This window comes from Varanus komodoensis, unplaced genomic scaffold, assembly GCF_004798865.1.
Source record: "Varanus komodoensis strain SLA01 unplaced genomic scaffold, ASM479886v1 scaffold8, whole genome shotgun sequence".
NCBI lineage: Eukaryota > Metazoa > Chordata > Lepidosauria > Squamata > Varanidae > Varanus > Varanus komodoensis.
Genome location: NW_025336481.1, coordinates 31,936,238 through 31,953,046, shown reverse-complemented (window position 1 = coordinate 31,953,046; position 16,809 = coordinate 31,936,238). Strand labels below are relative to the sequence as shown.

At 39.4% G+C, this 16,809-nt stretch overlaps 1 protein-coding gene across 47 annotated transcripts in view; it reads left to right on the top strand.

Annotated features, from left to right (window-relative positions):
- The window catches only part of SORBS2 (sorbin and SH3 domain containing 2), a 205,143-nt gene that overhangs the window by 85,277 nt on the left and 103,057 nt on the right, over window positions 1-16,809 (top strand). For all 47 annotated transcript variants that reach the window (XM_044455070.1, XM_044455068.1, XM_044455067.1 and 44 more), the window contains one exon: window positions 11,842-11,891. In XM_044455070.1, coding sequence (XP_044311005.1) covers window positions 11,842-11,891 — 50 coding nt within the window. The remainder of the gene's footprint in view (window positions 1-11,841; window positions 11,892-16,809) is intronic.

Below are 16,809 nucleotides of genomic sequence, written 5' to 3'. Positions count from 1 at the left end.
TTGGAAAAAGTACAGAGGGACACCTGAAGCAGTTTTAGCAATTCCCTATAAGGAACGGTTAAAAGAACGAGGACTGTTCAGTTTAGAAAAAAGGTGAGCAAGAGAAGATGTGACAGAGATGTTTAAAATTATGCATGGTGTAGAGAAAGTAAAGGAAAAGGCATTTTCTCCTTCTCCCAGGTTCTAATACTAGAATCTGGGAACATCCCATGAAGCTGATTGGTAGGAGATTGAGAACAGATAAAAAGGAGTACTTCTTCTGTAGTTCCCCCCACTCCTGGTATAAGGCATAGTTTTTCTGGTTCCGGTTTTTCCCCTGAACTGATCCCCTGGTTATCAATTCACTTGGCTATATTAGTGTAGTATACATTATAAAGATTATCACTATTTTTCTGTAGGAAGATAATTGGCAATGATTGTGTTCATCTGTTTTTAATAGATAGATAATAGAGCACAGTATGTATTATATTTGATACTCTTGATATCTGAGATAGGTAGGTAGATAGGTAGATTTTATCCATTTATTTATATATATTTATATCTAGATAGATAAAATATTCTAAAATGTTGGATTCTTTGAAACTTCCTGAGCTTTGTGATAAGAAGTTAAATACATTAATGATAAGATGTGACAAATGTACTATTAGCATACATAATTATCCATGAATATCTTTCTGCTACAGTTTCTTTTCATTGTACATTTGCACACAGCTTTTCATGACTATTCTTTTGACTTCACTGTAACAGTTGTTCATACCTCTGGATAGTATAAAACTGAAATGTAACTTAATGTGCAAATAACAGAAGGTTTTATGATAATCCATTGCAGCATACGGTACTGTTGGTGACTACCATTATGAGATCATAACTAGGTGCAAAGAAACCATTACCATCTGCTTTTGGGCAGTTATGTGCAATACTCAATTATCATGAAAACCACTTGTGGTAAAAGCAACATCACTTTTAAAATATCAGCTTTACAAAGCCATTAGCTGAAAATATGTCCTCCATGTGAAGCATTCATGGAGGTAATCAGTGAATGAATGGTTTTTGTACTTTTCCTTTACATTACCCCTGCCACCTCATTTCTATTTATACTACTTCCACCTGATGGTGATGAATGGCTGGCATTAAAACCACAGACACAATTGATGTACCCAGTCTAATGCAACAGATGCCAGCGAATATTTCAGCACCCTTGGAATTACTTCAGCTATGTGTTCTTGAAAACAAAGAGGCCCTGAGCAACAGTTAGGCTTTTGCTGTGTGTTTTTTTAGTTCTGCAATAATATTTTTGTAAAAGAATGGCTATCGTTAGCATGCATTTAGATCCTAACAGAAACCATGAATTGATCTATCTTGTTGTCAGTTCTAATGCTTCAGAAAAGTTTGTGTGGATGCAAAAGGCTCCTGATATTTGTCCTAGCCCTGCTTTATTAGCAGCCATGATTTTTTATATGAAGGTCCTCAAATGCATGATAATATGCATAACTTGATAATACCTTAAATGAGGTAATGGCAGGTCCTTGACAGAGACTGCTGGATCTTCAGTTCACTCTTTGATTTCTGTATTTTTGATGCTGCCAGATTAGGCTTAATCACAACTATTTTAAAGATCATTACATATCTGAAAGTGATGTAACATAAACTGACGAGGACTGTCAGAACTAAGATTGAATGCTAAAAACCTAATTTAAATATTTGAGGCAGATTGTCAGGTGTACCTGTATTGGTAATTAAAATATAGAGATAAAAATTCATTTATATACTCCATCTATTCTGACAGCTAATTCCAGAATATGGTTTTAATGGATGCTATGAAAATGAATTGAGAGATTTCCTGTTTTATCTAGTAGGAAAATACAGATAACTTTTAATAAGAATAGGAAATTGGAAATTGATGCACTGCACTGTATTTTTTTTAACATACAGTAATAATACAATTGAAACTAAATTTCAGAAAACTAACATTTAAAGGATGGATTTCAAATTACAGTACCTGCCACTGGACTAGCCACAGATGAACCACTAAGGAAGAGGACAGGAAGTGGTGTAGTATTTGAACGTGTTGCATAAAATATGCTAATATATAGGTATATATGCAGGAACAGAAATAATTACTATAACACAAACAGAAATGAAATACATATTTCTCCAAAATGGGGGAAATCAAGAAATAAACATTCTGCCTTCTCAGTCTGCTCTCCAGGTGTTAACTGGTTTGACAGATACTATGGATATACACACGGTAGGTATTTCATGAGCTGCAGCCTGAGTCAGACTAGATGGCCCAGGAGGCCCCTTCTGACTCACTCTGTTTCTGTGTTTCTATCTCTTCTTCCATTTCAGTGCCAAGCAAAGTCTGCCCTTTGAGTTTTTCTCAGGCATTTTGAAATCTGAAATTAACAACTGGCTGGTTTAAGAGCTTTTGCACTTCCCATAGTTTAAAAAAAGTCTAGAAATTGTAATATTTTGTCTTGTATTTTATTGTTATATGCCACTTAGAGAGCCTTGTTGGGTTATTCAGCAGCTGACTTAAAAATAAATAAAATTTAGAAATAAATAAATAAATAAATCCGATAATAGTGATTTCCGAGCTCCTACTCTGTCTACTTATGGCTTTCTACATGTAAACCAAACCTTGGCTGGTCAGCCCTTGAAATGACACCTTCATATAGATATCTGTCCTCTGTAAAGTAAAACACATGGCCACCCTAAGTTTGGCTTAATATGCATTCTAGGAATATGCATAATTAACTGGTTTATGACCTATTGTTAAAAAGCACATTTAAAAGAAGTCATCCACTAAATTATATAGATTGTCTGAGGTTTAATTTTTCTTGTCTACCAAGATATTAAACACAGGAAAAAGTAAGAGTGGGATTCCTTAAAATCCATGCAAAAGAAAGAGAAAGTGATTTGTTTCAGGAAAGACTGCAATAGTCAAAACAAAAACATTTCTATTTCCTGATCATTTTGTTTTTCTTAGTAAGCATCCAGGATATATCATTTAATCAGATGGAAGAAGAAGGTTTAAATAGGAAATAGTGATGATTTTGAAAGGAATCATGCCTTTAGGACTGTAGCATCATCTATTTCTTTATCTAAAATCCTCTAAAGCAGCCTTCCCAACTTGGTGGCTTTCAGAGGCATCTGGGCTGTAACTCCCAGAATTCCCTTCCAGCAGGGCCATTGACTGGGAACTCTGGGTGTTGCAGTCCAAATGTATTTGGAAAGCACAAGTTTGAGGAAGTCTGCTCTAAGGGATGTTGCAGGGCTTGTAGTGAAGCCTCTAGCAATGATTACCTAATAGTCCTAATACTGAACAGGGGTTGCATTGTAGGCTGGCTTCTGTTAGCCCTAGGCAAAGGCTATAGGCCAAATTCAGACTTGGTGGGTATGTTCCCAGGCTCAAGACTCCTTCACCCAGAGGATGGAGAATATACAACATGGATGGGGATGTGTTGGACTGCAATTCTGTGACTATCATCTCTCAGCATTCACTGTGCTGGCTAGGGCTGATAGGAGCTGCAGTCCAATATCTGGAGGTCACGCATTCTCCATGCCTGGTATAAAGCCTGAAAGTCAACAGAAAGTCCTGCACTGTAGATTAGGCGGGATCCCAGTAAGTATACCAAGCTGACCAATACAGAAGCTTTTATGTTGCTTGCCAGTTGAATGGGTAGTGAACATCCCTATTTTGTTCCCCTGAAAAGATTACTGTGGTTGGAGTCCACATAATCCATGGTGGCAAATGAGACCAGATCCCATCTGCAGATTTTGAGGATTCCTGCTTATCTCACTGGATTCCCTAACACTGATACATTCACTGAAGGTGCAATCTTATGCATGTTTAGATAGGAAAAAGACCTACGACTCCCAGCATTTCCCCAGTCAGCACTGGGAATTTGCCCAGTGGGTTTGCTTGCTGTAGGATCATACTTCCTCAAGCATCCTTACCCCAGAGCTGGATCATGGCCTAAGCTGGTGTGAATATGCACCTTCAAAAGCTCAGAGCCAGCACTGACTGGTGTTTCAGCTTTGTCTTAATACCTCCTGCTTTTCATTAACCAAACTCTGATGCAACTTACTCCTGGCCTCTAGTTGTGATATGAGTAAGAAACATATTTACAGCATTCCTGACTATTCATTGATTAAAAGAACATACAAGGTGGATCTGAGCAATACTAGGAAGAACAAGCAGGTAGCAATATTCAGCCTCAAATGCTGTGAATCTCCAAAGGATTTTGGGTTTAACAATTGCCCACAGTTAAAGTTAAGGAGCTATTCCAACTGTTCCTATTATCATGTGAGCTTTTCAGTGCTGCCAAGTTTAATTTTCTTGGTCATGTTTACTTTGGCTATTTATAGGGGCAGAATAGCAACTATTTTGCTTTAAATAGGGATGAGACTTGTAGGACTATATTAGGAATAAAAATGGGAGTCAACATTGTGTGTACAAGTTGGGTAAACAACAGAAGCAAGGTCAGAGAGTGCTGTAAGGGGGTTTGTAGAACAAAATTGCAAGCATTGTCAAAATTGTCAACAGTTTGATGGGAAAATGGCTATTAGGCAGCATTTGCAAGAGTTTTAGGTCACCGTTCGCAGGAATATGAAAGAGCAATTTGTCTTGACATGTGCTATTCTGATTATAATGCATGGAACAGCTTGGTATTGTTGACTCTATATGTAACAATTTAATTCCATCTTGAGGGCACTGTGTGTGTGTGTGTGTGTGTGTGTGTGTGTGTGTATCTGTGTGTGTACCTCTGTGTGTGTGTGTGTGTGTGTGTGTGTGTGTGTAGAGGGAGAGGGAGAGGGAGAGGGAGACAGAGAGAACACACAACAGTCAAGCAGCATTGTGTTACTGCTTTAAATGCTCCTGATTTCCCACTTAGCACTTAAGGTGACCTCAGGCAAATTTTGCTAAACCACTTGATTTCTGAAAGTCAATAAAATGCACTTAGTTTGAGAGCCATGTATAGAACAAGGCAATGTCTTTAAGAATTACTTGTCTAGCTCAGTACTTGAGATAGAGTGGAACATGCCTGAGTTAAACTTAAAACAACTGAGTATACTGTCTGATTCCCTTTGGTGTCAAAGACTGAGAGGTTGTCCTTTTAGAGTGAACCAACACTTTGACAATTCTTGCAAGGCCAGAGGTCTAGTTTGTGGCTTTTGATTTTTCTATAATGTGCTATTTGACCACAAAAATGTTCAGAAAGAAAGGTGGTCTTGCTCAAAGATGTTATTATTATGAGTGGGTGCTAGGAAAGAGGCAGTTGTTCCTCAGTCGCACATTTGCAAAATAGATAATATGCCAACATCATCTCTCTTGCTTCTAGTTCATGACTGACCAGCTGTGTGCTTCCTGTTTTTTTCCTTGGCCATGATTTTCACGAGTTTTCTCTTTGTAACTTGTTGATGTGTGTTGGCTCTGCATGGATTCCAGCTGTTCTGATGCTCTAGTAAAGAGAGAACTGGAGTCTGGGGCGGTTTGCCCAGACAACCCATCATGCCAGCAAGTGCTGCTGGCGCTGAGCTGGAGGAAGTCTACGGTGTTCACTACATTGTAGTTTACACTAGCAGTGGTGTCACATTGGATACTAACCCTTGCCTTCAAGACTCCCCACCAGGGCCCTGTGGCCTCTGGGGCAAAGCCAAACCATCTAACATACTTGTACCTCTTCCTTGGTTTGTTTTCAAAACTGATTTGATGCCACAGGTTGCAAATATTTAAAGCTGGGACTAAATTCATATTTTGCCACAGCAAAACCCTTGAATTCTTGACAATATCTAGTCTGATACCCAAGTAGGTAAGATATCTGAAAATATTTTCAAACATGTGGTTTGATACCTAATACCTGAAAATGACTCTAATATTTTAACAGAAAGAGGATAAATAAAAGTGCATCTAAAACTATCCCTTTGGTATTCAAAAATGAAAGGACCTCTGATTGGTTTTCCATATAATCAAGAATGTCCATGCTCATCCACCTATTATGGCTGCTTAATTGAAAATTTCTGCACATCTACATTTGGATGTGCCAAACCCTTTCGACATAGATTGCTATTATCCTATAAGAATAGTATGCATTCCAGTGAACACAAAATACGAAGCTATGTCCAAGAATTAAGACTGTCCAATTAATTTTGGATAATGAAAGCATGCATGGGAGCATAAAACAACTGGTTAACATAAAGGAACTTTCAGGCTGGGAATGTGTTGTGTTTTTCTTCCAAAGTCATTTTCTTCTTATTTGATTTTAATGCCATAAAAAATTGCATGCGCTGTCTCAATAGCTGCATGAACCGTAATTTGTTGGGAAGACTTGGAATATAAAAGGAACCTATTTTTCTTGCTTCATAGCAAAGGGCTGCTTTTGCAGCTATAAAAACAACCCATAAATGTACATTATGCTGTCAGTTTGTGTCACTTCCTTGACATTTTTGACACAAAGACTTTAGTTTTGAGGGAAAATGACTTGAATCCTCAAATTATACATTTGAGGCACGTCTTGAGTACAAGCAGGGGTCAGGGTAGAAATCCACATAATTAAGAGATCGGACTTTCCACCAGGGATTTCAGTACAAAAGGTCAAGGATCAAATTCTTACCTTTTGAGCATATAGCTAGTCAAATGGCTTTATACTTTATTACACTATCTTCTTAAGTGAAAATAAAGGAATGGCACCAGATCTCTCAACAGCGCTACTTGATGCAGTGACATGAGATGTGCTCAGTTACATAAACACATTTTATGGAGGCAGGCAGGGGATGGTCATGCTTCTTTTTCTAATGTGACAAACCTTTGATTCTGAAATAGGATCAAAAACTTCTGGGAAGGTTCTAGGCCTTTGTTCACCTCTACTGATATTGTCAGAAGTGTGCTCAGTCTTAGAGAACTCTAGCTTGCAGTAACCATTCCAACTGGATTGAGCCTTCTCTGCCACTGTTGCCCCCTTTACAAGACTTTGTGACATGGTGGTAACAGCAGGACCAGACTGAGCTGCTGCGGGAGAATCTCAATGTCTCCGCTCAGATCGTCAGGCAAGTTTGTACATCACAATAAGCCGCACCAAAATTAAACCATAGTGGGTTGGTTAATAGCTCAACAGTATTTGCAAGCTTGCAGTAGTACATTTTTCCCTTTGTCTTCCCATCCTTTCACAAGGTTTATCCTGTAACCTTTGCAGCATACTTTGTCTGTATCCTGCTGAAATGAGATTCATGTCCCAGAGTTTATTTCCTTGCAAAGCTCCTTTGCAGATACACACACACACACACACACATATATATATAATATAAAATATTATTTATATAATAATTCAGATATAGCTGTGGAATAACACAAAAGTCTTGCTCTAAATCTTTGAGGTAGAGCTGGAAGGGGATTGTCTTACAATGAAGTGTCTGTGTGTTTTATTATAGTCTTTCTTTCACACTCAGAAAAGTGTCTTTTGCATCTGCTTGCAGCCAGGGAGGAGCAATGCCACTCTCCCTAGCCCAGCTGCCCATGCACACATGAATGACTTGCCTCTGGGCAAGCACACCTGACCTCAGTTTAAGACCATGGAGCAGGGGACTTACATTTTCCACTCCTGTTTTCAAGCTGAAATTCCACCACAGGAAGGAGTTTAGAAGGAAAAAACGAATGCCTTTTCATTTTTCTTTTTTAAACCTCTTGTGTGTGGAGCGGAGGGGAGGAGATTTCAGCAGGATGAGAAAAGCATAAATCCCCTGCTGCTGAATTGCCATGGTCCTGAACCGGGGCCAGGTGTGTTTACCCAAAGGTAAGACAATCACATGGTGAATATAGCACTGCTAATTCAGCTCAGGAGGGAATAAAGCCAATCACTGTCAAAGTGCAGAGCCAAAGCAGGAGGGCCGGAAGACACTGCTGAATGTGATTAGGTTTTGCATTGCTCTTGCCAGGCATCTCTGCAGCCCTTTTAAAGAAAACATGCAGAACCCACTCTGCCAGGTTCAGGTGTCACACAACCAGCCATCCTGAACAACCCAGCCAAACTCTATGAGTTCTCAGGGTGGTTTGTACCTGATTAATAAGCCATGCTTAAGTTGTCATAGTGGGTTCAGACAACATGACAAGCAAGGGTGACGATTTGCCATGGGTTGTTTTGCCATGCAAACCAAGACATTGTGTATCCTCCAAAGATGTATGAAGTCAATTCCATTTCCGCTATCTTTGTCTAGCATCTTCACAGTGGATGACAGCATCCTCCTCCTTGATTAGCATTCATATGATAACACAGATTAGCAAAAAATGTATAGAGCTTTCAACTGAGCTAAATACAGTTTGTGAAATTACCAAGAAATCAAAGTTCTTGGTAAGAATCATGCTGAGATCCTTTTGTACAAGGAGTTCTGTGCTCAGCATGCCTTTGCTGAAGTTCAGTGTGTAGTGTTATGTTTTATAGCCTTTTTTCACGGTGCTAGCATTTGTTGAGCTTCCAACTATGAGGGCATTTAAAATGCTGTCTCCTTTAGCAGCAAGGAAACACTCTTGGCATCTGATGCTTTCAGGAATAAATTGTGGATGTTAAGGAAACCAGTATTACAATGAAAGACACTTTATTGAAACAGAACAAAACAGGCTGGACTCTTTTTAATCTCTGAATCATCTGTTGAGAATTCTGAGGGGTTAACTTCACTCTAAACAGAATGTCAAGAAATTTTATTAGCCATTCTCTGCATTCCTTCATTTATCCTTGCTTTGCCCTAAATGTTTTGTACAAAAGTGCTATTTTCCCTAGCACTGCTTATGACTTAGCAGATTAAAATTGCTTTTGAAGTGGGGATAATATTTTAATTGGCCAGTGCCACATTTTCTTTTCCAATTGGAAAATGAGATTTATTTTCTTTTTAAAGTATGCAGCATTTCTAATTACAGGTATGAAGGCAGGCAAATGAAGGGCCAAAAGAGTCTTCACCTCAGTGAAACTTGGTTTCTATCATCTTGCACCCCAAACACTGACTGACTTAAAATCTCCTGCTAGAACAAAAAAATCACTAACTCTCACCCATTTTCTCAATAGACCCGATGGCCACTTATTATCACCAGCAAAGAGGAAATGCATCACCAAACAAAGAGGACAAAAGAGGATGCCAATATGGATAACACCTGCACATGCCAAAGGATAGTTATTTTATTTAGTTAGTTATCTATTTAAAGCTTTTATATCCCACCCTTCACAATGTCTCAAGGCGGTAATACAATACAATAAATGAGTAACATACAGCATCCAGATAATAGTAGATAAAATCCAATCTTAAAACACTACTAACATTCAAAATAATGGGAAAATAAAAAGGTTAGACAGTAGGTGCAAACTTAGAAATACTAACTGTAATCTAGCTAGAAATATAGTGTATCCCATGATAGAGGGAAAGACTGATGATACTTTTAAATGGACAACTGTCTTCTTACAGCTTTCCAAAATAGAGGACTGTCATCTGTAAAGTAGGGCACTTGGCAACCCTATCACAGACCTGTCAACGGTCATCTCCCCTTACCTAATCTGCTTTCTAGGTATGACACCAGTGGTGTGGTGCTACATTTTGCTAAACAGTGGTGTTTATCAAGACGGTCTCCATAGCCATACCCTCAGTGAGAGCCTGGACATGCAGGCAACTGTGTTTCGAAGTCCTTTTATAAAACCATGGGTCTTAGTTTCCCATACAAGAACAAGCTACTGCTAAATCCTTAGCTCCACAATCGAGAACAATAGAGTGCTACTGGGAAAATGCAGTTCACCTACTGTGAGAATTTTGGCTAAATTTTCGCTATACGGTGGGAGATGTCATCCCTGCTGGTTAAAGGAAAGTGCGGGCACAGAGTCCCTACAGACCCTGCCTCCCACCCATGCTGTGATGCTCAGCTGGCGAGGGAGAATGGTGGGCCCTGGGATCTTGGCAGGAATGGGAGAAGGGCTCCTTGACTACTTTCCTTCTCGTAGTAGGAAGCGATGCCGAGCACTGTGTCCAGCATGCAAGCCAGAACCCCCAATGTTCTGCAGACTCACCCACTTATTTTGTATTGTATTATTCATGGAATAAATGTATTCCTGTCTGAATACCAACGAGCTGAGAGAAGCCAAAAAGCTATGTGCTTCCTTCAAGCCCCAGTCCATACTCAGGGAGATCAGGAGAATCCTTGTGGGCTGTAATATTCTCAATTTTGCATGTCCTGTACTTTCGTCACATGTTTCTGTTTGCCTGCTGAAGTACTCTGTGTGAAAAACTCAGTCACAAGAACAGCAGCAGTTTAAAGCAGTTTGCCAGCCTTAAGAGAGAACCACTCTGACTCCTTTTCAGTTGCTATTTCTTGTAATCTTTCCTGTTTGTTTGTTTATTTGTTTGTGTTTTGAGTGCCATGGAGCATCAAGTCCCCAAATGAAGCACCACCTTGCAACTTCCTGAATTAATGTATTTATAATTTGCCTTCATTGCATGTTAAGTGTCTGGCAGACTCAGCTGGGGCCTGATTCAGCATTCTAGTGCACCGAGTCAATTGCTTCAGGAGCAATAATTCTTACATTGTCAGTAGAAAAATTGCTTCACACCTACCAGGTTCAGAAGTCAACATTAGCAGCTGAAACAGAACGGTCACCTTGTTAAAAAAAATTATCACCACTTACAGCTTCACGATGCTTTTTACAAAAGCATAAAAAAGAAATTCTTACCTCTTCTGTATACCGCCCCCCGCCGCCCCCAAACTTATTCCTCTAGATTTTTAAAGGTATGGGCAACTTGGATTTTGGAACTATGGATATGGACATATGCAACACTATACATGCTTTCTCAGAAGTCAGTTCAACTAGTAAGTCTGTTTATGATTGCAGTCCAAATATGTTATTCTTTCCAGTTCAGGAAAAAATATTAGTAAGCAATGCATAAACCTGTAAACTTATTATTGTTGTTGATGTTGTTATTGTTACTGGACTTTTATCCCACCCCATTAGCCACAAGTCTCCCTGAGTGGATTAAAAATTAAGAAATTTACAATTAAAATACAATTAAAAAAATAACAGCTAATATAACAATAAAATCTAGCTATCTAACAAGTAAAACCATGCCATTATAAAACTTCAGAGTACCACAGGCCAACATAAAAAGGACAACAGCAATGTATAACCAGAAATAAAATATTAAAACCATTAAAATCAATCTAACAGTTAAAATATTGGGAAAATAAAAAGGTCTTCACCTGGTGCAGAAACAAATACAAAGAGGGTGCCAGGCGAATCTCTCTGGGTAGCCGGTTCCAAAGTGGGAGTGTCCCAGCCAAGAAGACCTGTCCCCCTGTAGCCACCCTCCCGTTTTTCCTCTTGACGGAGGTCCTTCAGCAGGACCACTGTTGACCAGAGGGGCCAGGTAGGCACATGTGGGAATAGACACTCGGTTAGATGCCCTTGCCCCAAGCAGTTTAGGGCTTTAAACACACCAGTGGGGATGGCAGAGGACTCGAATTATATGATAATATCTGCCAGCCCTCATCAGCAGCTTCACTGCCCTATTCTGGACCCAATAACATTTCCAAACTGTCTTCAAGGGAAGCCCCACATAGAGTACATTGCAGTAATCCAGATGAGAGGTTAGCAGTGCCTGAGTAACTGTTGCGAGGTTCTGCCTGCCCAAACAGGGTTAGGATCCAATGGATGTGTTGTCTCAGCAGTTCGTTTAGTCTGGAAATACAAGTAGTCCCCAGTAAACATGGATCTACCAGTATTTCTCCTTTCTCCAGCCCCTGCATGGATGCGTTTTATCTTATACCATTGCTTTATGATAAATTAATAAGTGGTGTTTTTTCCTCTTCTGTAGGAAAACTGAAGTCTTCAGCAGCAAAACTTCTAGAGTCAAAATGAATACAGGTATGCAATTTCTATAGGGGACTGCAAGAGGGAGGGCAAACAAATGTGTAGGTTTTTTCTCAGCCTCTTCCATTAGGTAAATTCTTCAAGTTAGAGCTGTCTTTCATTGCTTCAGATTAGAGTTTTCAGCCATGTTTACATGAATTTTTGTCTGAAATTTATCTAGATGTGTTCATATGTATAAATATATGCATTTATACATGCATATGTATTTATGTATGCATAATTCATTTCAATATATTTTCAGGTATTTAGTAAAATATATTGGGGCATAATGCACATGCAATACACATAGTCTCATAAAATGTCATAAATCAAGCAATTTGTATTTATGGTGTAATATTTAGTCCTAAAATAATTCTGTTGTTGCTCATAGTTTATAGTTCTTATATTTATGGAAATATTTTTAAAAACTATTCATAAGTGCCGTTTAAGATATATGTACATATCTTTTGCATTTTTGCCTTTCTAGACCACTGTGCTTAAAAATCAGCAGATAGCCTTTTTGGAAACCATATTTATTTATTTTAGAAATTTTCTATCTTGCTTTTGTTGCATTAGACTAGAGGAACTCAACTGTCTAACAGTATAGCAATACAAATAAACACAGCAATATCAAACAGCATGATACAATACTAAGACAAAATCATATTATCATTGATGCTTCTTCCAAAGGCCTGCTTAGAGAGCCTTTATCAAATGCAGGGATACATATCATAATAAGGCCATACGAGCCTCTCTATGAAGTGCATTCCAAGGTTGGTGCCACAACCAAAAGGGCCCTGTTCCTTATGCATCCTAGCCTTACTTCTTTCAACAAGGAGAGTGAAGGAAGATGTCAAGTGTTGAACAGAAGGGATAACAATGGGAAAAGGCAGTCCTTAAGGCACCACAGGACCCTCAATGCCCATCACCAAGAAAGGGATCTCTGTGCTCCTCCAAAATCTGTGAATATAAATGGAACTTTAGGGAGAGGGGATACTTCATGCCAGGTGGGAGAGAATGCAGAAATAATTCTGGAATGCATCGATAGAAGAGGTCAATCCTCTTCATGAAGCACTGAGCTTCATGGGGACTAAAAATGTACCAACAATCTCTCTCATGGCTTCTGAGTCCAACCCAAGTCTGGTGCAAAACCAAACCATCCCCTTCCGCAAATCTCAGTATGTACTAGAGGACCCTGGGGAGGGAGAGCTCTGCAGAAGTCAAAAATAATGACTGACTGAGAACCAAGGCCAGTCTGAACCTCTGAAAAAAATGAATGATCACTGCATCCTAGAATGTACAGTGGTTGAGTATATTGCTCTTTTTGAAATGAAAAACAAATACTGGACATTACTGACAGCCAACATTACATTGCTTAAGAGACCATTTTTAGGATTCAGAAGTAGTGTGCTTTGATGGAAGGAGTATACATAAGAGCAATAAGAAGAACCATGTTGGCTCATACCAAACATTATCTAGCACAGCATTCTTTTCACACGGTGAGCAACCAGCTTCCTGTGGGAAACCTACAAATAGGATAGAGAGCAGTAGCACCCTGCTGGCCATATTTTCCAGCAACTGGTATTTCTAATTGTGCTGCCCCAGTGCTGAAAGCCATCAGGGATAAGTAGCTGTTGCCAGCCTTATCCTCCATTGGATTAGAAGCATTGGATCACATGGAAAAAACCATGCCAACTGCAAGGGGCTAGAATGGGAGGAGGCTCCTGAGGAGTGGCAACTGTGCATAAGTCTTGGCCCAAATCCTGTAGATTTCAGTTATATAGTTAAGCATATCCCTCTCTCCTGTGGAAATTGAAGAGGTAGACAAATACATCTCTTTGTTTGGATCGTGCTAATTTTACAAACGGTAAGTTATAGAAAGAGATGTCCCACATATTCTCGCTTTAATCCTTTGCTTCAGTCTTGGAATTGCAGATTTGGAGGGTCCTGAAGGCAAATTAGTCCAGCCTCTTCTTACTTTAAAGCTGGACTCTCCAGCCATTCTCCATCCTTCCCAAGGTAAAACAGAAAGCAGGCTAAAAGTGGAATATGAGAAGGTTCTTGTAAAATAATAGCTCCAGTTGACTGGAGCACACTATCTTGTCAGTACCAGAGGATAATATTCATGGCTCATTGATTGCCTCTCCTTCTGACTCACAGCACATTACAAAGCTCACAGACATCAGTAGTTTGATTATAATATGTCAAGTGCAAACTGATGCAATACTGTTGTTCACATTAGAGCTGCATATGGATCCTCAAGAGAAGCAAGCAGAGCTTAATTGGGAACATTCAGGTCTCAGATCTGAATTCTTCAACCTGTTTGCTGTCAAGTTTGGGAATTCAGCCTCCACCTTTCTGGGTCCTTTTTCTTGTCTCCTTCTTTGGAAAGAAACCATTACAGTGTTTATGATCTTACCTGTTCTCTTACACCTCCATCTCTTGAACAAGAGTGAATTAGCTTTTCTTAGACAACCCAAAATAACATGACATTTTCATAAAAGAGCTCTATTTACCTGCCTCCTTCCAGAAATGAGCTTTTCTGTTAGTTTTGAGGCCTCTTCTAGGAAGCACTAAATCTTCTTCGTGTAAGTGGTGTGCTCTACTTGATCAGGAGAAATGGTGGGACCCGCTGCTTATGGAAGGAAATCTGTGGGTCAGAAAGAAATTGATGGCAACGTAAGGGAGCACCATTCTGTAATGCATTTTATTTATACAGAAGCAGTAAATTGCTTTGATTTGAATAGAACACAACTTTTGTGTTTTGGAAGAACCAAAAACTTATAGGCAGGTTTACAGGAGTATCTAAGATGGTATTTTTACCACAGTGTTTTGATGAAATGACTTATCTGTCTGGTTTCTAAAATGGCTATTACTAAAGATAAACAGAAATTCAGTCCCTAATTTCTAGACTGAATAAAATTCAAGCGGTTTGGTATAAAGTGGGTTATTGACTTAATTGTCCACATATCTTAGTGTTTTCTATAAAAAAAGGCAAAATGTCAAAGAATCAGTTTATAAAGTGGGAAGGACTGTACTTCACATGAATGTCTTAGCAGTATGCAGACTTGCTTAACTGCCTTTTTCCAGAGATGGAGAATGATTGGGTCAAAGTTAATTTGCTATAATGGGTCCTTGGTGTCCCTCCATAAATATTTTAGGCAGGAGTATACAAGGATAATATGTATGATGAATGTATCTAATTTAAAAATGATTGAATAAGCCAACTGTTTTATAATAAATGAAAGACATAAATATAGTAAAAGCATGCATGGACCTCAGAGGCTGCAAAAATCCATGAGGCTTAGCGTTTTTAAAATGCTAAATCACCATAGGTTGCTATAGCACAATAATGGGAAAAATAAGGCTATAGGCTTCATAGTAGTCTGTTCTGAGGAGCATTTCTAAACTTCTAGAAGAATGTACCCTAGAGGAATTTGGAACAATGTGCCACCATCATTGTTTCAAATTCCACCAACACATGATGAGAACCCTGTTCCTCCATGGGCTGAATGATTGGATTAAACAAGCTAGGCTCTCTCACTTTCAGAGTTTCCTATTCTTGATGTCTTCAATTTCTTATGGCAGAAATGCATGTTACAACAGTCCACCATGGGTAATTTAAGGGCTGTTTTATCCTCAAGCACCTCCTGCTATTTCAATTTACATGCAAAAACAAGTCATAGCAAGCTGGGCAGAACTCCTGCGCATAAAGTAAGCCAAGGTGGGCTTTTGTGTATGGGAAAACAGAACTAGACTTCCTTTAGCTTCAGTAGTCTCGCCTTGTCCTGCCAGCTTTCTAGCCCTTGTATAAAAGTAGAACTAAGGAGTCGGTTTTTAAAACTTTGTATGATTATTGCAATTACACCATGAAGCAGGGCTATCCAACCCCAGTCTGCAAGCCACATGTGGCTTGCTTGGATCCTCTGATCAGTCCTTGGATCCTCCTAGGGTTCCTGCAGGGAGTGGCGCTTGGAGCACTAATATCTGCGGCACTAACACTACATTCCTGGCTGGGTCCTAAATTTGGTCTCATATTCAGGTTCCCTTGATGTATGTAACAAGCATGATTCCCTGAGCTGGCAAATTGGGAAGTGGTTAGATGTCGCAATGGTGCTGATGCCTGCTCCTTCACAAAGTTTAGGGCACATAAAATGGTGTATAACCAAACACATTGGATCAATGAAATAGGAACAGCTTAAATGGGATTTCAAGCACATGCAGTGCACTGAAGGAGGTTTAAGCTTTTCTGACTGTGCTGTTTCTTCAGCTATATTCTGCTTTGCAGGACCAGCCAAACCCTGAGAGAGAGGCACTGCATTTTGGTCTGAGACTTGTGTAGACACTCAGCTGCTCATTCTGTCCCCTGCATTCCAGGGAATATAACCGAGAGCTTGATGTTATCCATTGGCTACCCAAAGCACAGACACAGTCGGGAAGAAGACAGTGTAAAGAACTGACCTAACTGTGCCATTACTTGAGAAGATAATGTTGTGCCTATTTTAATCCTCCATGTTAGTCTTTTTGTGGTGAGTTAGGTATACACAAGTGACTTTCCAATAGTGGAAAGCACATCATAAGTTTCTTAGATCATGTATTCCTTGAAATGGCGGTATATTTTTTCACGTTCCTTTGGTACACACCTCCATATCCTAAGGACCAATAGCAATTTCTAACTGCATGAATTCTCCACTCTCCACATTTGCGTATCTCACTTAAATCCACTTGATCTGTTGCATGTGCTTGCTCGCTATGTTGTGGGCCTGTGCCTGTGTCATTTTGTGCTTTCAGATAGTGGTGGGTGTGCTCGCAAACGTGCTGCCATGTCTGTCAAATTAACAGCTGTGAAGAGGGTGCAGAGTTCTCCGAACCTATTGACTGCAGGTATAACTATATTAACCATGAAGTACTATCCTTGAATTCCAGCGTGCTG